Source organism: Equus przewalskii, chromosome 13, assembly GCF_037783145.1.
Source record: "Equus przewalskii isolate Varuska chromosome 13, EquPr2, whole genome shotgun sequence".
Classification (NCBI taxonomy): domain Eukaryota; kingdom Metazoa; phylum Chordata; class Mammalia; order Perissodactyla; family Equidae; genus Equus; species Equus przewalskii.
This window is the reverse complement of record NC_091843.1, coordinates 88,263,110-88,288,035: the sequence shown is the minus strand read 5'-3', so window position 1 is coordinate 88,288,035 and position 24,926 is coordinate 88,263,110. Positions and strand designations below refer to the sequence as shown.

The window sequence follows — 24,926 nt, the reverse complement described above, 5'->3', positions numbered from 1 at the left end:
TCCTAGTTCTTTGCTTTTTCTCAGTTCTCAGTTTTTTCCAACCGCTTAGAAAACTTTGAATTGCTTAATTTATAACCTAAATTAACTTTAGCTATTTTTTCTTAATATGCAATATACATTTTCTTCTAGAATCACCTTATGTTTCTAATTTACAGAATCTACTCAAGTCATTATTTTCAACTCTTTTCTGAATAAATTTTTTATTAATGTTTTTAAACAGTAGCAAAATTCATTTATTTTGATTAGCTGCCTTCCTTGCCTCACAATCTAGTGAGGATGCTTGTGAGCATTTAATGTTAGGAGCCTGATAATCAAAGAAAAAAAGGAATAATCTATTAATTTGAAAGGGATCTCTGAAGTATGAAGATCTGATTATTCACTAAAATTCCCTAAACTGTCATATATGAAAATCTGCCGTTTTCTCTATTTTTGATAACAACTGGACTATCATGCCAGTGCTAAAACTTCAGTTGTAAATTAAAATTTTAGAGTGCTGCATCAAACACTTTTAGACTACTGTGGTAAAATGCAGTATGTTAAAGACTGTTGTTTGAACTGAAATACTTAAAAATTGATGGGCTTACACCTATTACCATGTAATCATGCAAATAGTCTTAGATTCACTACTCTTGTTTGCATTCCACCTCATTTCCCCTAGAAATGAACCCCCCCAATTTAAAATGATACCCCACCCCAAATTAAAAGAAACTTTCTTCTTTCTTTCAAAAACAGTTTGTGAAAAGGTGGGGTGCCAGAAGAGAAGCACATGCAAGTTTAGTTAATGCTTATCTCTTTTACTGTATTCGTAATTAGAAAAGATAAAATGCTAACCACAAATGTTACAGGCTTTTAATAAGTTTGAAAATCCTTCAAAGACTTTGTAAGAAAGATTTTTTTTTTTTTGGGTGAGGAAGATTCACCCTGAGCTAACACCTATTGCCAATCTTCCTCTTTTTTTTTCTTCTTTTTTGCTTGAGGAAGATTAACCTTGAGCTAACATCTGCGCCAGTCTTTCTCCACTTTGGATGTGGGACACCTCCACAGCATGTCTGATGAGTGGAGGAGGTCCGTACCCGGGATCTGAACCCACGAACCCGGGCTGCTGAAGCAGAGCATGCAGAACTTTAAGCACTAAGCCATGGGGCCCGGCCCCAGAAAGAATTTTTTTAAGTCCTACTTTAACTCATTGAAACTTTTGACAGTATGACAATGAGAACCAAGTTGGTTTTAGTTATCTTTAGTCTAGTTATTCATGTACGTTGGAGAAATCTTTCATCAAATTTGAGCAGAATTGAACTAATTTATTTGCAGATAACAAATGAGTTCTTCTGTATAAATGAACTAAGCACACATTCACTGACTATAAAAACATGAATCTTTACGGCTTAGTTTAAAAGTTTAAGGAAAAGCAATTTTCGTTTCATCCAAGAGAATGGAGTAGCTTTAACTGTTCTCGAAGCCCAAGTGCTTGACTTTCACTGGAACGTGTCAGTGTTTGTTCTCAAAGCAGTGTCCTGGGTGAAGGAGGTTAGTGAGTGCTCAGTGTCTTGGGAACACTTTTCATTCAGAATCATCTTATTGGCTGCTAACCAGAGTTTCATTTTCACTAGAAAGAGTCCATTATAAAAATGGTTTCTTCTATAAGAACAAAGCTAATTAAGGTACACTCGGAGTAGAGCTTAGCCAAGTTTTATGTCACCGTTCTCTAAAATTACCTTTGACTCAGCTGTTCATAATTATATTAAGCTAAAAAGCTTTCTTTTTATAAAACATAAAAAAAGGCTTTCTCCTGATACACCGGACAGCTTTTAAATACTAGAAACGTAACATAATTCAGCAAATATGTTTTTCTAATATGCGTATTATTTTGGCAATCATTTCCTATGATTTCAGCTAATACTTCAGTGGTGAAAAAAATTCATAGTTTCCTATGGTAAAACTATCTTATATAAAAGGCATTTCTGGAATTATATAGAGATTCTGATCTCTGTGGAATTATATAGAGATTCTGATCTCTTTGTATTTCTTTTATCCCAAGATGCAACTCCAGACTTTTCTCCATCATTTAATATAGTCACAGACATATGCTACAGATTTTGTCATTTTTTCCATTCTAAGTCCTGATAATTGAGCTTTGTTTTCCTGAATGGATACATAGACTAATGTGTGTATTAAGTGGAGTTTTATGTGTATATAATAATTAATTGAAATAGAACTACTTTCTAATGCAACATAGTACCTTTATGTAAGATTATTCCTTTTTTAAATGAAGAAAAACTGTCATAAAAGGTGAGAGGGAGCAGGATCCTGTTGTTTCCACTTCTACTTTTCTTTTGCTGAGGAAGATTGTCCCTGAGCTAACATCTGTTGCCAATCTTCCTCTTTTTTCCCTGAGCTAACATCTGTGTCAGTCTTCCTCTATTTTGTATGTGGTTCACCACCATAGCATGGCCACCAATGAGTGGTGTAGGTCTGCACCCCAGATCCAAACTCAGGCCGTCAAAGTGGAGCACACCAAACTTAACCACTAGGCCATGGGGCCGGCCTTCTACTTCTGCTTTTGACCAGCTACCTAAAATTACATTGCATAACCTTTTTTTCTGTTCCTACCAGAATAATGTTGTCTGAGATTTATTTGACTCAGTTACTATATCTAGATAATAGGAGGCTAAGTAGAGATGATATCAAATGAAGCTATTTCATGGTCTTCTGCCTTCGTGATCTGTTTTAATACAAAACAGAATTTGGACAGCTTGCCCTGGTGGTAAATTATTTATTCCCTAAATCTATGAGCTATTGATTGCAGGATCATTACTATAGTTGCAAAGTAAGAATATTAATGTTTCTTATCAGCTGTATATGACAGGTTTTGCTGTGTAGCAAAATTTGAACCATTTTTTTCCTTTTAAAGGTCAAGGAAATACTTGCTGATTATGATCCCAATTTTCTGGCCATGAGTCTTGATGAAGCCTACTTGAATATAACAAAGCACTTACAAGAAAGACAGAATTGGCCTGAGGACAAAAGGAAGTATTTCATCAAAACAGGGAGCTCTCTAGACAACGGTAAGCAATTATTAGAACAATCAAACTAAAAAACAGAAAACCCTTTAAATTAACTCGGTCAACTCACCAGCATGCATAGCTGGTGGGACTAGATAGATCTTTATTATGAAAAATTATTAAAGATGGAAAGTCAGAAACTTAAAATAGACCAGTGGGTTTTCTGAGTTAAGTGTGTGGAACGTGACTTTTAAACCAAGTGAGATGGTTAAATGTCTAGACTTTCAGAGAGTGCAGAGTCCCTGAAGAAAGTAACTTCATAAAGTTCTTTTCCTACGCTCTAGCTAGGAAGGATGGGATTGCATTGAATCTGAGGAGGTTATCCTTTTAAGGTGGCCTTTTGTTGTAGATGTTAATAGAAAATCGGTTTTTAAAAAATAAGCCTCAAACACAGTCAAAACATTGGGTGGGGTTTTTTTCATTTCCCAAATTTTCTATAATCTGGTTATACAGTGATTATGACTGTTTACAACCTTGCCAAAATTAATGACTGCCCAACTCCCTTCTTTGCCTTACACCTTATTTTGATTCTTTTATATAAAATGAAACAGCAGTTTCATGTCCCCAAGGTTCTTTCAAATGGCCCCTTTATTACCTATCCAAAACGATGCCAAGAAACATGCAGATATTACACACACTGCTTTCAACCCTGTGTCAAAGGTATGGTCACTGCAAAGGTCTGAGCTGTCCTGGCTCCTGAGCAAAGTTCACCTGGGTGAAAAGGTAGACATAAGGGGTTTACTCACAACCCACAACCACATTTCATGCCCACAGCTCATTGACTGCTTCAGAGGGGACAGGCGGTGGTGGGGAAGCCTGTTTGTAACTCTCCCTGAAGCAAGAACGGTGGATCCTCAATGGCATAAAATTCTAACTCTAACATTGTTTGTGGCTCACGTCTTTGGAACAAGTTTAATGTGGACATCAAATCACAACTTCTTTGCCTTATTTAGATCTCTAGGGGGTAGATCTCACTTTATTTAATAGAAACATTCAACAATAAGCGTAATTTTTGAACACAGGCTTGGAGCAAAAGGTTTTCTTTCCTTAGTATACCTTTATGTTTGGGAAGTGGCACACAAAGCCTGATGTCACTTTGTTTAAAATCTCATTTTGTTAGTTCCTTACTTTTGACAAAAGAAGGGGTGGGGGATCATTAAATGATTATGTCAAAGCATCCCCTGAGGGCCTCCTGTAATAATTACTTTCACAATATGTTTTTTAAAAATTACATTGGGACTGAGGTAAATGTTGTCATTCCCTACATTTGTTAGAATATGTCCAAACTCACTATGAGGATGTAAATATTTTTTAATATCTATTGCTTTTAACATTTATTTATGTACCTTCCTCTTCATGTATTTCACATTCTTACGCAATTTAAGTAGTTTAACTTTTTTTCTCATATATAAATCCTTGTGGGTTAGACTTTCAGCATTTCTGATTCCACATTGTGCCGTGGGGAGCTGCCAGCAGTGAGCTGGAGCCATGGCAGATGATTGAGGTAGCTTCCTCTAAAGTCCAAGACTTTTTTTCTTCTGTTTGCCCCTTTTCTAAAAGGTGCAGTCTTTGGAAAATTATTGCTAACTACTGTGTCTATATACAAATAAAATGATAATTATTATTTTATGGCTCTTCTGCCATATGACTGGATGGTGAGTGCAGGCAGGGTGAGAGACTGGAGTACCTTACACATTTTAGCACTTGCAGGCATCCAGATGGGATGTTCTAGTTCTGGTGTTTCAGATTATAAGAAATCTTCGTTTTGTACTCCAATCACCTCAGTTGTGGGATTATAAAGATATTCCTTTCAGAAAGCAAGTAAGGAACCCCTTCAGCAGCTAGTTACATAGCTGGACCTCACAGAGAACTAGACAGATTGAAAAAGTAACTACACCGTTCGGCGGCATCTCTAACAGTGGACCTGAAGGCAGCAAACTTTGCTTCCTGGTACAGTGTTCTGCTCTCAGTGGCTCCCCTGAGGGTGGGGCGATAGGGGCCTGAGATCCATAAACCTGACACAAGGCACTCTGCAGGAGGAGCTTCTGAACGTGACAGGTACCTTACTTGCTCTGCAGTTTTCTGCACCTCTCTTTACCTTGACTTCCACCCATCCAGATGGGGAAAAGGGGTCCAGGTAGATATCATTTCAACTGTGCCATTGTCTTAATCACTCCTGAATTGCTTTGCATTTTAAAACCAGAATATGGAAAATGAAAGGAAGTGAAGAACATAAACAACAGCAAATGTAAGTTTGAAAATAAGGGTTATTTCATATGTGACTTGGGAATTCAGATTTGGAAAACATCTGTCTGTAACTTAATTCATATTATATACTTTAAAATTTCAAACTAATGAGGTGTTTGTCATATGTATATTATCTTTATTTTTATTTTTATTTATTTATTATTTTTTTAAAGATTGGCACCTGAGCTAACATCTGTTGCCAATCTTTTTCTTTCTTCTTCTTCTCCCCAAAGCCCCCCAGTACATAGTTGTTTATTGTAGTTGTGGGTCCTTCTGGTTGTGCTATATGGGATGCCGCCTCAGCATAGCCTGATGGGCAGTGCCATGTCCACGCCCAGGATTCAAACCGGCAAAACCCTGGACCACTGAAGCCGAATGTGCGAACTTAACAATTCAACCACAGGGCCGGCCCCATATTTTTTTATTATTATTATTTTTAAAAATTTTAATTTAATTTACTTTTTTTTTTGGTGAAGAAGATTTGTCCTGGACTAACATCTGTGGCCCATCTTCCTCTTTTTGCTTGAGGAAGATTGTCACTGAGCTAACATCTGTGTCAGTCTTCCTCTATTTTTCTTGTATGTGGGAGGCCGCCACAGCATGGCTGGCGGGTGGTGTAAGTCTGCCCCCAGGATCCAAACCTGCGAACCCTGGGCCACTGAAGTGGAATGCGAGAACCCAGCCACTATGCCCCCAGGCCAGCCCCCTGTATAGTATCTTCAGAAAACCTGCCTAAAAGGCCAAGTTCATTTTTTAAGTAATATGCATTCATATGTGTCTTGAAACTAGAAATTTAATTTTTACTTCTGCATTTACCTTAATTTGGAAAACATTTACATGTAATAAAATTATGAAATGGGATCAGAAAGCTCTGTTGTTAATCTTAGTTGTTATAAATACATTTAAGCTGCATTTCTCCTCCATTAAGCCCAGAAAAAAAAATCTTTAATGGATTTGTTTATGAGGACATTTTTAGTATCAGTATAGATTTAAGCGTATTTTACAGTCCGTTTATGCAAATAAAATGAGGTAATAACCAGAGTGGTATTTTTACTTTACTTCTTAATAATAATATTAGTTTACATCCTATTGATAATAATAAAGGCTTCTTTCCCTTGAACTTGGGTCATGGTTAATCTGATGAGACTTTAACCGTTTGTATGTTTAAAGAAGTGTAACTTCCAGAAGTAATTTACATTTATTTCAAATATGCCCTTAGTGAAGTGATACTTTATAAACAAGTAAGTCAAAATTTAAATCAGCACCTGAAAGAAGAAAATTTGGAGTATTTTAATATCTGAAAAGTTCCTTCCATGAATGAAGAAAATTTTTTTTCCCCTCTAAAAACAAAACTTATTTTTCAGTCATAATTATTCTAGATTGCTTAATGCCTTTTCCTCATTCCTAAATTCTAATATAAGAAGGTTCTTTTTTCCCCCCAGAGATGACTAAAGGGGAAAAAAAGCTTTTATTTCTTTTTTTGAAGAAAAATGTAATGTGAATCTAAACCCAGTTCTGGGTTTCAATTAATTTAGATACAAAAATTAGTGTGGTTTACATAAGATATTTCCTTTTAAAATGTATACTATGGAAATGGATAATATTCCTTTTAAGAAAAACGTAGTCTTGGGGCTGGCCCCATGGCCGAGTGGTTAAGTTCGCGCGCTCCGCTGCAGGCGGCCCAGTGTTTCGTTAGTTCGAATCCTGGGCGCGGACATGGCACTGCTCATCAGACCACGCTGAGGCAGCGTCCCACATGCCACAACTAGAAGAACCCACAATGAAGAATACACAACTATGTACCGGGGGGCTTTGGGGAGAAAAAGGAAAAAATAAAATCTTTAAAAAAAAAAAAAGAAAAAAAAAAAGAAAAACGTAGTCTTCTTTGTTAAACAATGACAAAATATAAATAACATTCTTTTAAAGTCTTCCTTTTTTCTTTCTTTTTTTCTCTTTTTTTTTCATGAAGAAGGTTGTTACTGAGCTGACATCTGTTGCCAGTCTTCCTCCTTTTTCTTGAGGAAGATTGTTGCTGAGCTAACATCTGTGGCAGTCTTCCTCTATTTTGTATGTGGGAGGCCACCACAGCATGGCTTGATGAGCAGTGCACCTGGGATCTGAACCTGTGAACCCTGAGCCTCTGAAACAGAGTGCACATACGTAACCAGTATGCCACCAGACTGGCCCTAAATAGCATTTCTTATCTTGCTGCTTAGAAACAAAACTAAACTAGATTTGTTTTGTCTTGAGAAAGAATGTAGGGAAACTTAATTTATGAATTATGTACTTCTTGAAATGGAGATGAATTACTGTTCCTGTTTATAATTTAGATAAACCAGGAAAGGAAGTTAAACTGGGTGAGCGTGAACGATCCATCTCTCCACTACTTTTTGAAGATACTCCTCCTGATTTGCAGCCCCCAGGAAATCCTTCCCAAGTGAACATTGAAGAACAAAATAATCCTCAAGAATTCCAGAACTCAGTTGTTTTTGGAACATCAGCCGAGGAAGTGGTAAAGGAAATTCGTTTCAGAATCGAGCAGAAAACAACACTGACAGCCAGTGCAGGTACTTACAAGGATATTGTTGGCTACAATCATTATAATTTCAGAGTGGCTAATTCAAGTGTAATATTAGTAGGTTCTCATTATAAAGTATACAGTAACATTTTACTTACCAGTTTTTGATTCAACTTCTAATGGCTATTCAGAATGCCTAGAACCTAAAGGTAAGTTGGAATTAAGCAGAAAAGCCTATGAACCCACGGAAAAAACTATCATAAATCTCATGTAGCTATCCTTTTTTTAAGCACAAAATGTCTGAATTGGTTTTGGGCATAATACTTCAGTAGTTTTCCTGTGGAAAAGTTCAGCCCCGTCCAGGATTGCAGTGCAAGAGAGACCCCAGATGGCCACAAGGTAGGAGACAGAAGAAACACCAGCCAATAACATGGCAATCTAGGACCATGTGCTGCAGGGAAAATCTTTACATACCGTGAGCGTATCACTGTATCTCAGCGTGGAGACTGATGTTCATCGTGAGGGCCCTAAATTATCTGATAAAAGCCATGTTATGATTAGCTGGGTCTTTTCTTTCTACACCAAAGCATGAGAATCAGTAATAACTTTTAGGAAGATGTGTATAAAAATTGAACTGAACGATTCAGTGATCATATTTGAATATAGCTATTTCAAGTTATTTTAATCATTCAGACTCTTGTTGTAAAACACTTTTCTGAAAAGTAGTAATCTGCTTTGTGGGTAACATATGAAGGATGTACACAGTTCATTATCATTGTTTTAAAAAACACTACAACCCAGAACCTTTGGGGGTTTTTTTTAATGTGGATAATCTGTGCAAAAGACCTTTTCAAAGAGTAAGTATCCATCCTAAGTTATATTCTGGATCTTTTCTATAGGACAGCTGTGTGTTCATGCTAAAGATAGTAAGTAAACAAATAATATCACTTAAACTCAGAAATTACTCCTAGACTTTAAAATACTATGGAGATTTAAATATTCCTCATTTCTGCTACCACAATAACTAATACAATTCCTTCTCCTAAAACCATAGCAAGCCCTGGGGAGACAGATAGTAATCAAGTGTTATTTTTAAAGTAGCATTCCACGTTACTTCAGATTCTTTTGCACTGAACGTTATTTTTTTTTCTGTATTGACATCACACACTTAAAAATCATCATATCAACTTCTTGGAGTCATCAGAGTGTTCTTCTTTTAAGGCATTGCTCCAAATACAATGTTAGCAAAAGTATGCAGTGATAAGAATAAACCAAATGGACAGTACCAAATTCTGCCCGACAGACAGGCTGTGATGGACTTCATCAAGGACCTACCCATCAGAAAGGTGAGATCTTATATGTCATTTCTCATCTGTTTATATAGACCCTGAGTTCTGAAGAGATGGTGTTGGGACGATAGTAATCATTCTTTGCTGAAAAGTTGTGAAACGGTGGTTAATAAGCAAAAACTGTAATGGGTGATTGAATTGGACTTGGAAGAAATCTTTCTATGAAACCCTAAAAGTGAGGCTTAGGAAGCTTGTTTGTTGAAAAGTTTTAAGAAAGTCATAGATAACAGACTTTTAAGTGTACTCCTGCCAAGAAGAGAAATAAAAAGAATTCTTGTAAGAGTCCTTTCCTCTGTAACTTAATATGCTATCTTAGTTCTGAAGTCCAGATTGCTACCAGATTAATAGGTACAATACTTAAAAAAGATTTAGAATTTTAATTGTTTTTGACAAAAATAAACCAAAATACTGTATCTTTCAAATGGTAAAATGATTCCTCAGCAGTTATAGAAAGGGTATATTTTATTATTTTTTAAAGCTTCTAGATTTTTCTACATATATACGCTTTTTTTTTTTTTACAATAATTGCACTGTATTATACTATTTGATGTTCTAGGGCTTGCTTTTCTCACTCAACGTAATGTATATGAGTGAATTTAAAGAAAGCATTTTCCTATGCTCAGAAGAAAGGCTATGTCAAAGCATATAATATATAATGATTACTGAATTGTTTAGTATATGTAAGGTGTAGCCATAAAGCAGTGTTTTCCAGTATGTTTTTCAAGGTATGAATGGATGTTCCATCAAAAGTTTCTGTAGTCAAATAACTTTGGAATTTACCATCCTTGGGTGACAACAATGTTAATATCTTAAAAATTCAGAAGTCTTGCAATAAAAAGTGCATTTTAAGATTGGTACCTGAACCAACAACTGTTGCTAATCTTTTTTTTTTTTTCTGCTTTTTTCTCCCCAAATACCCCCAGTACATAGTTGTATATTTTAGCTGTGGGTCCTTCTAGTTGTGGCATGAGGGATGCCGCCTCAGCATGGCTGGATGAGCGGTGCCATGTCCGCGCCCAGGATCCAAACCAGTGAAACCCTGGGCCACAGAAGTGGAGTGCGCAAACTTAACCACTCGGTCATGGGGCTGGCCCCAAAAAGTTCATTTTAAATTTGTTTTTCCCACCATTCCCCAAGTTTATATGACCACAGAACTCTTTTTTAATGCTTTTTAAAATTCCACGGAATTTTAAATTTTATTTTATTTTATTTTTCTTGAGGAAGATTAGCCCTCAGCTAACTACTGCCAGTCCTCCTCTTGTTGCTGAGGAAGCCTGGCCCTGAGCTAACATCCGTGCCCATCTTCCTCTACTTTATATGTGGGATGCCTACCACAGCATGGCGTGCCATGTGGTGCCATGTCCACACCCGGGATCCGAACCAGCGAACCCCGGGCCACCGAGAAGCGGAACGTGCGAACTTAACTGCTGCGCCACTGGGCCGGCCCCGGAATTTTAAATTTTAAATGTCCATGGAATACTAGTTTAGGAAATGTAGCCAAAAAGTAATTAAAGAGGTTTTTTGCATGGCTTATGAAGCTAGTCACATTATTCATGCCTCTTATTAGTTATAAAAGGTATAATGAGATTATAATCTCAGTTCTTACCTTAATTTAAAAATGTGTTAATGATAAATATTGATTCTTTTCTAGGTTTCTGGAATAGGCAAAGTTACAGAGAAAATGTTAAAGGCCCTTGGAATTATTACATGTACAGAACTCTACCAACAGAGGGCATTACTTTCTCTCCTTTTCTCTGAAACATCTTGGCATCAGTTCCTTCACGTTTCCATGGGTCTCGGTTCAACACACCTGGCAAGGTATCTATATGTGTGGTCCTGCTTTCTCTTACAATTTTAAGCATTGGGATGGAGGCTATAAGGATAACATGTTTTAAAATTCTTATAAGCTAGTGCAAGTCAGAGTATAATTTTTGAATTAGAATCAAAAGATTGGATGTGGGAGGAGAGGGAAAGAGGAATAAAGAATCACTCCTGGGTTGCTGGCTACAGCAGTTGGATAGATGGACAAGAGGAATGGCAGGTTCTTTCTTTTCTATACCTGCCTTGTGTTTTGTTCAGGGTGTAAAAGTACTGGTGGTCAGATTGTTGAGCAAAGAAAGATGGCTCATATTCCAGAATTCACCCTTTAAGATGTATGGTTCTTTGAAAGCCTTCATGAACTAACTATATTTCTTTTCTTTTCCAGTTTTGTAAATGATTCATTCATTCAATGCTGAGTACTTTCTTGGTGTTAGGCAGTGTTCTAGGCACTGGGGATTACAGCAGTAAACAGGAGAAAGTCCTGCCCTGGTGGCATTTACAGAGTACTGTGGGAGATAGAAAGTAAGGCAGAGCGAGGGCACAGAAAATGACCTGGGGGCAAGGGTAGGGGTTAGCAGCAGTCACCCGAGGCAGAGGCCTCAGGGCAGCCCTGCAGAGGCCGAGGAGAAGAGGAAAAGCTGGCGGAGAGGCCCTGGCTCTCTTGCATCTAGGTCTTAGAAGAGGTATCCTAGAGCTAGGAGGGTACGCTCTTGGGGGTGGACGACAAGAAGAGAGTAAAAAAAATGGGAATCGTGGAAATTGATGCTGGGCACTATTTTTATAATTTTGTCATCATCCTGTCAGCCTGCCCTCAAAATAACTCCTTTATAATCTTATACTTACACTAAAGGAAAACTGAGGAAGCATAAAAATAAGTTTGATTAACCAGTCAAACCTGCTAAATCTTATAAAGATTGCAAGGTCTGTGGATTGCTTTTCTCATCTCTCCATGCTCCTCATTCTTTTGAGTCCACTGTTAGCTGACTTTGTTCTTGAGTGGATATAGTGAAAGATAAGAGAAAGACATCACAGTACTATAAATAATCTAGTATTTGAAGATAATGGGAAATAAAACCTTCTTCTTTAATCCAAGAATTACCCTCTCTTTATTTCCATAGTGCTTGAAAACAATACAGTTCTTGGTATAACATGGCACATATTAACCTTTGGTATTTAGGGATGCAGGTAATGCTGTTCAGTGAAATTCGTAGGTAATTTATAATAATGTAAAATAGCGAACCTGCCTTCCCTTCTATCGACATTCTCTATTCCCCTACTCTGCTTTATTTTTTAATCTGTAGTACTTCTAACATATTCCTTATTTACTTCCATATTTGTTGTTTGTCTCCCTCCACTTAGATATAAGTTTCTTAAGGGCAGACACTTGGTCTGTTTTGTTCATTACAATATCCCCAACGCCTAGAACAGTGCTTGATTCATAGTAGGTTCAGTAAATATTTGGAAAATGAATAATCTACATGTTGTTTCAGCTTTCTGGTTTGAGCTACTCCTATCACAGCAACTAGAATCCAACCAAACTAGATGATTCTTTAGGTTGGTATATATGAATAATGAATAGGCTATGGGAGAGCAAAGTTAATGTGCTAGGCCAAAAACTAGATAATTAATATTAAGTTATTCAAAATTAACTTATATCCTAAAACTGCAAGCCAATATGCTACCACCTTCTACTGGTTTTTATAAGTTGTGGTTTTTGATATTCAGGCTTTTAACAGAAGCAATTTATAATATCAGCCTGTTTTCACAATTGTTCTTTTCAATAGATATAGGCTTGATTCATCACGTGTGTAATCATATTAGCATCTTATCTATCTACATTCTTTGGTGATAGTTTTAGTTTTAGATTTTTTAAAAAATCACTGTTTTTTAGGATGTATGAATTTTAATCAAAAACATGATTGAGCTCTCTATAAGGTAATTGATATGTTAAGTCCTCTTGGTTGACTAAAAGGAACTCAGTCTGCATTGAGAAAGCACATAAAAACTTTTTTTTTTTCATTTTAAGAGATGGAGAGAGGAAAAGCAGGAGCGTTGAAAGGTAATGTTTGTTATTATTAATTGTTCATAATTCATGTTATTTTTAACTAATTTTAACTTTTAGTAAAAGATCACTGAAATAAAAAAATCTGTTTGCAAACCAAGTAACAATTTTCAGCACTTGACGCTCCCAAAGTAAATATCCCAGTACAATGCTTTATTGTCTTTGCTTGCTGTGCTCTCAAGGGGAAAAAATTTAACTGCAGTTATTTTTTTAAATGTTGGTTTTGTTCCTATTCAGTGAAAACCAAGCATTTTAGGATTCCAAATCCTAATTTCTAGCTTTGTTTATAAGAAAAATTATATTGAATAGTTATTTGGGAAATTTAAGAAGCGACAATGGAAATTCCTCCTGAAACTCTTCAAATGTTGGTGAATGAGCGAGCATAGGCATCAAATAGTAAGATATTGATGAAAGGGAGCTTCGAGGGGACCTAGTGGTTTACAGTCTTGTTGGGAAGTCAGATGAACTCTCTATGGAAGCTTATTGTTGGGAACTATGTCGTTGTTTGGAGGGTCCCTCAATTATCTCCTCAAAGCACCGGAGTTCCACGAGACATTTAAGGACCACTCACATAGGATGAGGTTGTGTTTACTTTTCGCATAGATTATTTGTGATTGGAGAAGCGGAATGACTTTTACAAGGCAACACACTCAGTAAATGACTGATAAATTTGCTATTTTAGACTGTGATTAAAAAGCAATCAAAGGAAAAGAAGGGGAAAAAGCATCCCAAAGTGAGACAATATTGTCCTATTTGATGGATTTTTCTTCCGTTTTGTCTTTTGTTATTGAGAACATACTTACTGTACAAGAATATTAATATTAACTAATATTAATACTTCTTTAGAAAAGGCCAGCAAACCAATAGAAAAATGAACAAAGGTTTAATTAGTTAACAGAAAAGGAAGTACAAATAGCTCTTAAAACATGGAAAATATTCCCGATCTTCTTTATAATTTAAGAAATACAGATTAAAAGTTCTCTGAGATAGCCTTTTTCACCAGTCAGGCTGGCAAAGATGCTACATGCTCTATTGGCAAGACTGTGGGAATGAAAAAGCTCTAGGGGGTATACTAGTTTCTCATTGGTGCTATAACAAAATTTATTCTCTTCTAGTTCTGAAGGTCAGAAGTCCTCAGATTAAGGTGTTGGCAGCTTGCATTCCTTCTAGAGGCTCCAGGGGAGAATCCATTTCCCAACCAACAGCTTCTGGAGGCTGTTTGCTTTCTTTGGCTCATGGCCCCATCTTCAAACCCAGCATCTTATTTTTCTCTGACTCTGACACTCGTGCCTTCTTTATAAGGACCCTTGAGATTACGTTGAATCCACCTGGATAATTCAGGATGCTCTCCCCATCGTAAACATATTTGCAAAGTTCCTTTTACTGTGTAATGTACTAGGTTCTTGGGGACCATTATTTTGCCTACCCCAGGGAGCAAGCAATTTGGCAATAACTGTCAAAATCACAGATACACAGGTACTTTGAGCCCACAGTTCTTTTTCTAGGAATTCATTCGACAGAGGTAATCACCTCATTTTACATGTATACAAGATTATTCATTGCATTTTTTTATGATAGCAAAGGATTGAAAATAAATATCCACAAATAGAGTATTGGTTAAATGATCTTACATCTTTAAGTTAGAATATTATGCTGCCATATAAAAATGAGGAAATTATTTACTCATAGGGAACTCTTATAAGAATGAATTAAAGAGGTTGCAGGCCCGGTGGCACAGTGGTTAAGTGCACACATTCCGCTTCTCAGCGGCCCGGGGTTCACTGGTTCAGATCCCAGGTGTGGACATGGCACCCCTTAGCATACCAGGCTGTGGTAGGTGTCCCACATATAAAGTAGAGGAAGATGGGCATGGATGTTAGCTCAGGGCCAGGCTTCCTCAGCAAAAAGAGGAGAACTGACAGTAGTTAGCTCAGGGCTAATCTTCCTCAAAAAAAAAGAATTAAGAAAAGCAAGGTGCTAAACAATGTGTCTTATATTCTGTTTGTATAAAAAATGAGGGTAAGTGTTTGCTTGTTTCATTATATATACATAGAGTATTCTGGAGGAACTCAAATGAATAGGAAGCTGGCAGCACTGGATGCCGCTAGGGAGGCGAACTGGGTATCTGGGCCAGAGTTAGAAGGGGGATTCTTCACTGAATAGTCATTTGCTCAGGGTTTCTTACTCATTACCCTGATCTCTCTTTCGTATCTTCCTCTTTTGTGTTACTATGACCTCTCAACTTCTTTCAACACTCTTGTGCAAGTGAATTCAAAATTTCTACATTTAATCTTACCAGCCCTCCATTTCCAGTTGTCTATTTGACAAGTCTACCTAGGTGCCATGAACCAACCCCTTAAGTCTACTTGAAGGTATTCCTCTTCTGGCAAATACCTGTACAGTAATTGGAATGATGTTCTCATCTGTACTTTCTTAAAATAATCCTCCGCAGCAGAGTCTGTATACACATATACCCTAATGTGTTGTAAGTTCTGGGGGCATAATCATTATGTGTTGGTGACTTTAATCATCTTTTTAAAAAATACTGTAGAGAGAGTATATGCATTTGCTAATCAGTTTAACTATAAATGATCTTCCATTATTTAGGTAGATCTTAGATGTTTTTACTTAATTATATCGTAGTTCATCTGAAAACATTTAAACACCTTATATCATTCTTAGATTATCCTGAATTATAGTTTCATTTGTGCACCAAAATCATTCTTCTCTTTCTAGGACATTCAGTGAGATGAGTAAAGCAGAAGAACAGTACAGTTTGTGCCAAGAACTTTGCGGTGAACTCGCTCAAGATCTGCAGAAAGAAGGACTTAAGGTACTTTATTTTGATGTGATGCTCTTAGCTTTTAAAATTCTTAATAATAAAATGCTATCTTAAAGCAAGAGTTAGATTTTGCATTTGAATACAAATTGGCAAGTGTCAGGAAAGAGTATCCCCATCCCCAATAGAGGTAAATTCAATTTTGACCCATATCTGAGGCCTATGATGAGGTCATTGTGTGAAGAAGCAACTGTGTGGGTGGAATGGCTCCAGTATAATTCCAGAGGAGTTTATGCTACCTCAGGAGTACATTTGAATAAGTTCAAAATCAGTTATATTCAAGTTCAAAATCAGTTATAATGCTTTATTCTCTAATGAGAATAAAGCAAAGAGAAGATTTCCCTAGAACTGTATTTACTTATTATAAATGCCTTTCCAATCATCCTTTAATGTTTTTCTCAGGCAGACAATGACCTTCTAGAACAGGCCTTTTGTTTCAAGGCTCTAGTCCAGGTTGCTTAATACACTGAGAACAAAACCTGGAAGGCTTTGAACTTTGTATTTTATAATCTGCACTCACAATAATCCATATCTGGTATTTTTCCAACACACTCAGAGGTGGAGTTATTACAAAGTGTACTACAAAAGTATTAAAAAGTTGGGGCTGGCCCCGTGGCCAAGTGGTTAAGTTTGCGCGCTCCACTGCAGGCGGCCCAGTGTTTCATTGGTTCGAATCCTGGGCGTGGACATGGCACTGCTCATCAAACCACGCTGGGGCAGCGTCCCACATGCCACAACTAGAAGGACCCACAACGAATAATATACAACTATGTACCGGGGGGCTTTGGGGAGAAAAAGGAAAAATAAAATCTTTAAAAAAAAAAATGGGGATAATGATAAAAAAAAAAAACAAAGAATGAGACATCTGATGAGTATTTTTCTTATAATCCTTCTCCATTATACCTCGAGTGCAAGAGAGTTCTTTAAAAAAATTTTTTTTTCTAGTGAGGAAGATTGGCCCTGAGCTAACACCTGTTGCCAATCTTCGTCTTTTTGTTTGAGGAAGAGTGGCCCTGGGCTAACATCTGTGCCCATCTTCTTCTGCTTTGTATGTGGGACACCACCACAGCATGGCTTGATGAGCAGTGTAGGTCTGTGCCCAGGATCCAAACCTATGAATCCCAGGCTGCCAAAGCAGAGCGCACTGAACTTAACCACTGCACCACCCGGCTGGCCCCTTTTTAAAACTTTTTTCAACTTTTTTTAGACTTACAGAAAAATTATAAAGGTAATCTAGAGAGTCCCAGTTTCCCTCATTATTGACGTGTTATCATAGTACATTTGTCAAAACTAAGAAATTGACGTTAGCATATTGCTGTTGACTAAACTCCAGTCACTGTTTGGATTTTACCTGTTTTCCATTAGTGTCCTCTTCCTGTTCCAGCATTCAGTCCCAGCAACCACATTGCATTTGGTGTCATGTCTCCCTAGTCTCCTCCCGTCAGTGATAGTTTCTCAGTATTTCCTTCTTTTTTATGACCTTTAAAGTCTTGAGGAGTGCTGGCCAGGTATCCTGCAGAATGTCTCCCAATCTGGGTTGTCTGATGGTTTTCTTATGATTAGACCAGGGTCGTGGGTTTTTAGAAGGAATACCACAGAGGTGAAGTGTCCCCCTCACCACATCCTGTCAAGGTGTGTGACAGCCAGATGATGGCACAGGTGGTGTTGACCTTCGTCACTGTGCTAAGGTCATGTTCGCCGGCTTCTCCACTGTGAAGTTACTGGTTTTTCTTTTCCATACTCTGCTCTTTAGAAGTGGTTCAATAAGTCTAACCCACTGTCACGATCTCCAGGAGGTAGTGAAATATACATAGCATAAAATTTACCGTTTTAACCATTCTTAAGTTTACATTTCAGTGGCATTAAGTGCATTCATATTGTGCAACCATGACCACTATAGATCTCCAGAACTTTTCCATTATCCCAAATTGAAACTCTGTACCCATTAAACACTTACTGTAAAGGGAGTTCTTACATGTAAATTGTTTAGCATAGTGTCTGGCATATAGTAGGCACACAGGAAGTGTGAGCTATCCACAAGAACTTTTCAGTGAAGCCCCTTTACAAACACTTTTTTCCTTCCTTTTTAGGTACCAAATTAACCTCTAAAAAAAATTTGGTAAAATGAAAAATGGTCAGTTAACTTCGCCCTTTATATAAAGGTCTTTTATAAGAATTCACTTGGGGAGGGCGTAATAATTATTGGCTAGAATGGGATTTTTAGATTACTTCCAGATTTCAATTACTTTTATGACCATTTTCATTACCATGTTTTATAAATAATTGATTTCAGTTCCATATTATATGTATATATAAGAGAACTTTCTGAATTTTTCTAACCTGTAAAATAACTTCTTTCTAGAAGTTGGAAAGCCATATATAATAATGTATCCTGTTTGTCATAGGGTAGGACTGTCACCATTAAGCTGAAGAATGTGAATTTTGAAGTGAAAACTCGTGCATCTACAGTTTCATCAGTTATTTCTACTGCAGAAGAAATATTTGCTATTGCTAAAGAACTACTCAGAACAGAAATTGATGCTGATTTTCCACATCCCTTGAGATTAAGACTTATGGGTATGACTTTTCTTTTCTTGTTTTTCCTTAAATCTGCTAGACTTTCCCAAAGAATCAACTTTGGAAATATTCTCACCTCCATTTTACTTCTTAAACCTGTTTAGGAAGTTGTACTTATGCTGCTGCCATTTTTCTTAATTCTTAGAACCCGATGCCTGTGAAGCCATGATCATTAGTTTAATTCCAGTAAGAACCAACTAAAGTTGTTCTTTTCCTTACTGCTTACTGAAATCCTTGGGGCTAGGTGTTTCAAAATTTAAAACTTCTCAGATTTTAGAAAGCAAGTTCAGTGCATATTATTGAGTATATTATATAACATTCCTTTGAGATCTGAGGCAGCACTTCATGATCAAACACATTAATATTTCTGTAGCGAAACAAAAAAATATTCACACTGAGTTGTAAAGACTGTAAATAGCCTCACATCAATTCAGTCATCAATAACCATTTATCACTTACAATTTTGAGAGCTTTTTGGATTTCAGAATTACAAAAAAATGGATTGTGGTGCTATAAAACCACGTCTCTAGCCACTACAAGGTAAAAAAAAGCAAACAAACCATATTTCCAAAGTGAACTGGGTGAGAATGTTTGTGATCAGCACTCCAAGTGTCAGCTTTACTACTAAAGGTAGATCATTAGCCCTACTTTCATATGTGAAAGATAGCACACACTGAAATCAATTAAATAAAATATCTTAACTAAAAGAGCTAAAGAGCAGATGTTAATAGCAGCTTTATCCATAATTGCCAAAACTTGGAAGCAACCAAGATGTCCTTCAGTGGAAGGTGAATGGAAGCTGCGGTACATCCAGACAATGGAATGTTATTCAGCAGGTCAAAGAAGTGAACTATCAAGCCATGAGAAGACATGGAGGAACCTTAAATGCATATTACTAAGTGAAAGAAGTCAATCTGAGAAGGCTACATACTGTATGATTCCCACATTTTTGACATTCTGGAAAAGCTAGAACTATGGGGACACTGAAAAGATGAGTGGTTATCAAGAGTTGAGGGGAAGGAGGGATGAATAGGCAGAGCAAGGAGGATTTTTAGGGCCGTTAACTATTCTCTATAGTGCTATAATGGTGGATACATGTCATTATACATTTGTCAAAACCCGTAAAACGTACAACACCAAGAGTGAACCTTAATGTAAACTATGGGCTTTGAGTGATGATGTTGTGTCAGCAGAGGCTCTTTGGTTGTAGCCAGTGTACCACCCTGGTTCAGGATGTCCACAGTGGAGGAGGCTGCACGGGTCAGGACAGGGGTATATGGGAACTCTCTTTACTTTCTGCCCAATTTTGCTGTGAACCTAAAATTGCTCTAAAAAAATAAAGCCTGTTGAAAAAATAAGGAGCTAAAGAGTCTGTGTAATTGACTCCAATCACTTACTTAATTGGTATCATTTGTAGCATGTATCAGATGATGTCATGTGTCAGATATTAATTGAAAGACCTATATAATCATGCTAACTCCAGTAGATAGTGTTTAATGGTACCTGGTTTTATAAAGGAAAGTAAATTTCCACTCAAAATACCAGCTTTGAAAAAGCATCCTTTAATTCAGAAAATATACTGTGTTGCTTGTTATTTTTCCCTAAACAGCTTTTTTATATGTCACAATAGTATAATGCAAAATGTTTTTATGCTTTATAAGTGAATTGGCTTTGTTGAATTTGAAGCTGATTAATTGGTTTGGTTGGTTTAATTTAGGTGTGCGAGTGTCTGGTTTTCCCAATGAAGAAGAGAAGAAACACCAACAGAGGAGCATTATTGGCTTCTTACAGGCTGGAAACCAAACCCCATCAGCCACTGGGTGTAGACTAGAGAAAACTGAGAAAGATCAGTTTCTAAAACCTCTAGAAATGTCTCATAAGAAGAGTTTCTTTGATAAAAAACGATCAGAAAGGAAATGGAGTCACCAAGACACATTTAAATGTGAAACTGTGGATCAAAAAAGTTTACAGACATCACAATCATTCCAAGTTTTAAAGCAGAAGATGAGTGAGAATTTAGAAACATCAGAGAATTCAGATAACTGTCAGATATTTACTTGTCCTGTTTGCTTTAGGGAGCAGGGAAGCGTCAGTCTGGAAGCCTTTAATAAACATGTAGATGCGTGTCTTGATGCACCTTCAATCAGTGAGAACTCTGAAATGTCCTCGTGTTCACATGCGTCCTCTACAGAAGTTAACAAGAAAGAGAATGTACATCCTTCTTTTTCACTCTGTGAGAAGCAGGATTACAAAGCCCGTCAGAAGAATATAGAAACCACTTCAGGAGATTGTGTAGAGTTGGTAGAGACCATAGATAACCCAGCTAAAGCAGAAGGTGTAGATGCCTTAAGTAATAAACACAGCAAAGAGGAATGTTCCAGTCTTCCAAGCAAACCATTTAATGTTGAACACTGTCATCAGAAGTCTTGTACTGTTTCATTGGAAGATGAAGATGTTGAGTCCTTAAGAAGGCAAGAGCCCGTCCAAGCTTTAGTTTGTCCTGTTTGTAACCTGGAACAAAAGACTTCAGATCTTACCCTGTTCAATGTGCATGTGGATATTTGTTTAAATAAAGGCATTATCCAGGAACTGAGAAATGATGAAGTTAATCCAGTTAACCAACCCAAAGAAAGTACCAAAAGTACCGGTGAGTTTGCAGTCATTCTGAAGTACCTGATTTTCTAGAAATGTTTTATTAAAATTGAGATTGTTGTTAAATCTGAAACACATCTATTAAAGGGACAGTTTGTATACGCTGCCATTTAGCAAAATGTTACTTTCCAAAGTCAGAACTAACTGAAGCCGTTAGATTTTCAATTTGGGAGAACTTTGGTTTGGGCTTGATTTAGCACAGAATGAACTCAGACATTTAGGATGCTCGGCAATCTAATCAAAAAAGAAATTCCTTCAGAGAATATTTGCCAAGGCACGGTGGTAAATTATAATTACATAACCAGAGAGGCTCTTTAACTTGTTTTCTTTAGTCGTCCTGACTCTAGCCCAACTTCAAAAATAAAATTAAGTGTAATACTAATAAAACAAGTAGATTACAAAGAAATTATGTATAAAGTTAGTTTCTGCTATGTATAAATATGAACTGTGTGGCACTAAGGAAGTTTTTTTGTGTTTAATTAGTCAGCTTTAACTTTTTAAATCTTTTTACAGCTTTTTAATTATTTCAATGTTGTTCATTTTAGAATTTCTTGACTTTTCTTCTCTCTAAAGGTAACTCAGGAAGAGTACAGAAAACTATAACAAAAACAAAAAGGTATGGCTAATGTGAGTTTTCATAGAACTGGCTATAGAACCTCATATTTTCAGGTCTGATTTTCATAAAACCTCAAATTTTGAGGTCTAATTTTTAGGAGATGTTAAAATTTGCTTTTATAAATCATAAAATAAAAATTTTAAATCAATTATTTGCAAAAAGAATTTTTTAATCTCTTCCTGCATTTTAATTGTGTGTTCTTTTTTATTCCAGGCCAGGGTTGGTGACAAAGCACTCAGCATCAAAGAAAGTAAAACCCAGCAATCCAAGACACACCCTTGATGTATTTTTTAAATGAATGTTGAACATTTTATCATTAATCCTTAATTGAAACTTATGTCATAATCAGTGAATCTATTCTTCCTCATTTTAAGTTTTCAGATTCATTTAGTGAAAGGCAAGTGCAATAATCCCTCCCCAAATGACATTTCCTTTATATGAATATGGAGTATATACTAATTTACTTCCATATATCTGTTTGATAAGCATGAGAATTTTATTTCCATTGTACATCAATTGGATGTCAGTCCTGTTAGACATAATTTTTAAACAAGAAATTAGGAATGGGATCAGAAAGTGATTTCCTTCTCTATTATGTTTTATAGCGAATATAAAAACATATTTATAAGGGCTCAGAGGTTTACGCAGACCTGTTTTAGCCTAAGAATTTTTCAGTGCTTAACCACTGCGTCGGCACTGGATTGCTATATTTGATCTTAGTACCTTCTACAACTTTGTATATTTATATTTTAGCTCCTAGTATCTTCAGATACCTCATGAGCATTCATAATTAATATTTATCATAAGTTCTATGAAGAATATTAGCGTAGCAGAGCTAGCAGTGGTTTTGTTGTTTTAAGTTCAGGAAAATAATATTGTAGTATTATTTTTTGTGTTAAAAGAATTTTGCCTAAAATATGATTATTCATTTACCTTTTTTAATTTAAAGTTTCTTTATCTTATGAATAAGCACTTGGTTCACTAAAAAATATTTAGTCTAAGATTCAAGGTACTTATCTAGGACTTTTAAATGGCAGTATTTCATTTCTTGGCAGTTTTGTTTGCACTTTACACAAATCTATAAAAAAGGATAAATTGGGACCAGCCTGGTGGCATAGTGGTTAAGTTCGTGCCCGTCACTTTGGTGGTCCAGGGTTCATGGGTTTGCATCCCCGGCATGGACCTGCACATTACTCATCAAGCCATGCTGTGGTGGCATCCCGCATACAAAGTAGAGGAAGATGGGCACAGATGTTAGCTCAGGGCCAATCTTCCTCAAGCAAAAAGAGGAGGATTGGCAACAGATGTTAGCTCAGGGCCAATCTTCCTCACAAAAAAATAAAAAACAATAAATTGTACACTCAGTTTATTTTTATTATAATCTTCTAGAGAAAATGTGCAATTCAAAAGAGTAACGTATATTAAACATCTCATTTATCTTAGTTATATTTCTATCATATTTTTATTAATATTCATGAAAGAAGACAGCTTAGCAGTATAACGTTAGCTTAAGTAGTTGCTCCAAATACTTTTGTGCTATCAATAAGAGTTTTTATCAAAAAACACTTATTTAATTGAAACATGAAGATGGAAGCCATTTTCTGTTACTCCTTTAAGGAACTGCATCTTTTATTCTTTTATATTTTTGTTTTCTCTTTTCCTACGTTTGAGATTTTAGAGCTCAGTATCTGAATTTATAAGAAAATGATATTTTAGGAACAGCCTAAATTAGGGTCGCACACAGTCTTTGGCCAAATGGTAATTTGACTTTAAATTATCTGATTGTTTAAAATTAGGCTTACTGTTTATTAGCATGCCAAATTCATGCCTAATGTTATGTGTGATGGCAAATACAGAGGTATAGCTGTGGTTCTTCATTGTGTGATTTACTTCTGTAAATTCTGTACACGATTAAATTCAATGGAACACTGATTTAATGTATTGAAAATTAGAAAGCATCATATTATTTGTTTTCTATCTTGCCTCAAGTTTATTTTTATTGTGTTTGAGACATTAGAATAAATACTAAATTATTTTCATTTAGATGATTCATTTAATTGAATGTTATTTAGTAATATTTAATAATAATTTAAAATAAAATTGAAAATGTTTAATTGACATTTTTGCCAATAGAAATGGTTTCCTTACTTTGCTACTCTTTTCCTACGTCTGGTGCTTTCACTCTTACTGTGTTTGCCCAGAATTCTCTCCACATACTTTCCTATTTGTTTTATCTAATACATTCAACTCATTTTCTTTTTTATTATAATTTCGTTTGGGCATTTTTAGAAAATATAGCAAAACGACAAAGAATAAGAACCTATAATCTTACCTACTTAGAAGGTCAGAATATTCTGAACCACCTTGGAAAACATATTTGCAACACATATAACTGGCAAAAATCTAGTGTCCAGAATATATAAATGACTCCTATGAATCAGTAAGAAAAATACAGACAGCCAATAGAAATTTGGACAAAAGACTTTATACGTCACTTCACTTAAAAAGAAATCCAAGTGGCCAAGCATCTGAAAACATTCTCAGCCACTTAGTAACAATGAAATGAACAGTAAAACACAAAGAGGTTTTATTACATCCCTACCAGACTCACAAACACGAAAGGGGCCAGTGATAGTAAGTTTTTGTGTTGGTGTGGAGCAATGTGAATGAACTCTTACTTTGAAAACAATCACTTTGGAAAACAGTTTGCCCTTCTCTCCCAAGTTTGAAGTTGCCTACACTCAGCAACCCAAACACTGCACCCCTGAGTCTACGCCTCTGCTGGGTATCTTCCATTTGCCTTCCAGATCCACTCCTCACCCTTCCGCACCCTGCTTTATGTCTGGCAAGGCGTCACAGCTATGGGGGAGCCAGTGCAGGAGATTTGAGGAAGGAAAGAAGATGAAGTTGGGTATTTATTCCCTCATGTACCCTTTCGTAGGATCATCACAAGCTGGTTAGGTCCCTTGACCAAAGCTCACAGCTTCTTGTGGGTGGCCATGTTCATACTGCACTCTGCTGTCTCCAGGTTCTGATGATCCATTCCTTCCCTTGCTCCTCCAGCCTAGGGGTGGCCACAGAGCCTTGCTCTTATTAGCCCTGGGTGCTGCACTATCCTGGGTTTCCCCACACCTGACCCGACCTTTGTAAATAGCCCCTTTCTTAAACTCATCTCAAATTACA

General features: G+C 36.5%; 1 protein-coding gene across 2 annotated transcripts in view; it reads left to right on the top strand.

The window, feature by feature from the left end:
- The window catches only part of POLK (DNA polymerase kappa), a 73,317-nt gene extending 49,456 nt beyond the window's left edge, over window positions 1–23,861 (top strand). Inside the window, exons 6-15 of one of the 2 annotated variants that reach the window (XM_008538346.2) lie at window positions 2,912–3,065; window positions 7,640–7,876; window positions 9,049–9,173; window positions 10,828–10,994; window positions 13,024–13,056; window positions 15,796–15,892; window positions 18,304–18,475; window positions 20,193–21,122; window positions 21,701–21,743; window positions 21,957–23,861. In XM_008538346.2, coding sequence (XP_008536568.1) covers window positions 2,912–3,065; window positions 7,640–7,876; window positions 9,049–9,173; window positions 10,828–10,994; window positions 13,024–13,056; window positions 15,796–15,892; window positions 18,304–18,475; window positions 20,193–21,122; window positions 21,701–21,743; window positions 21,957–22,041 — 2,043 coding nt within the window. In that variant the 3' untranslated portion in view covers window positions 22,042–23,861. The remainder of the gene's footprint in view (window positions 1–2,911; window positions 3,066–7,639; window positions 7,877–9,048; window positions 9,174–10,827; window positions 10,995–13,023; window positions 13,057–15,795; window positions 15,893–18,303; window positions 18,476–20,192; window positions 21,123–21,700; window positions 21,744–21,956) is intronic. The other variant, XM_070571621.1, reaches the window with a different exon arrangement.
- The last annotated feature ends 1,065 nt before the right edge of the window (window positions 23,862–24,926 follow it).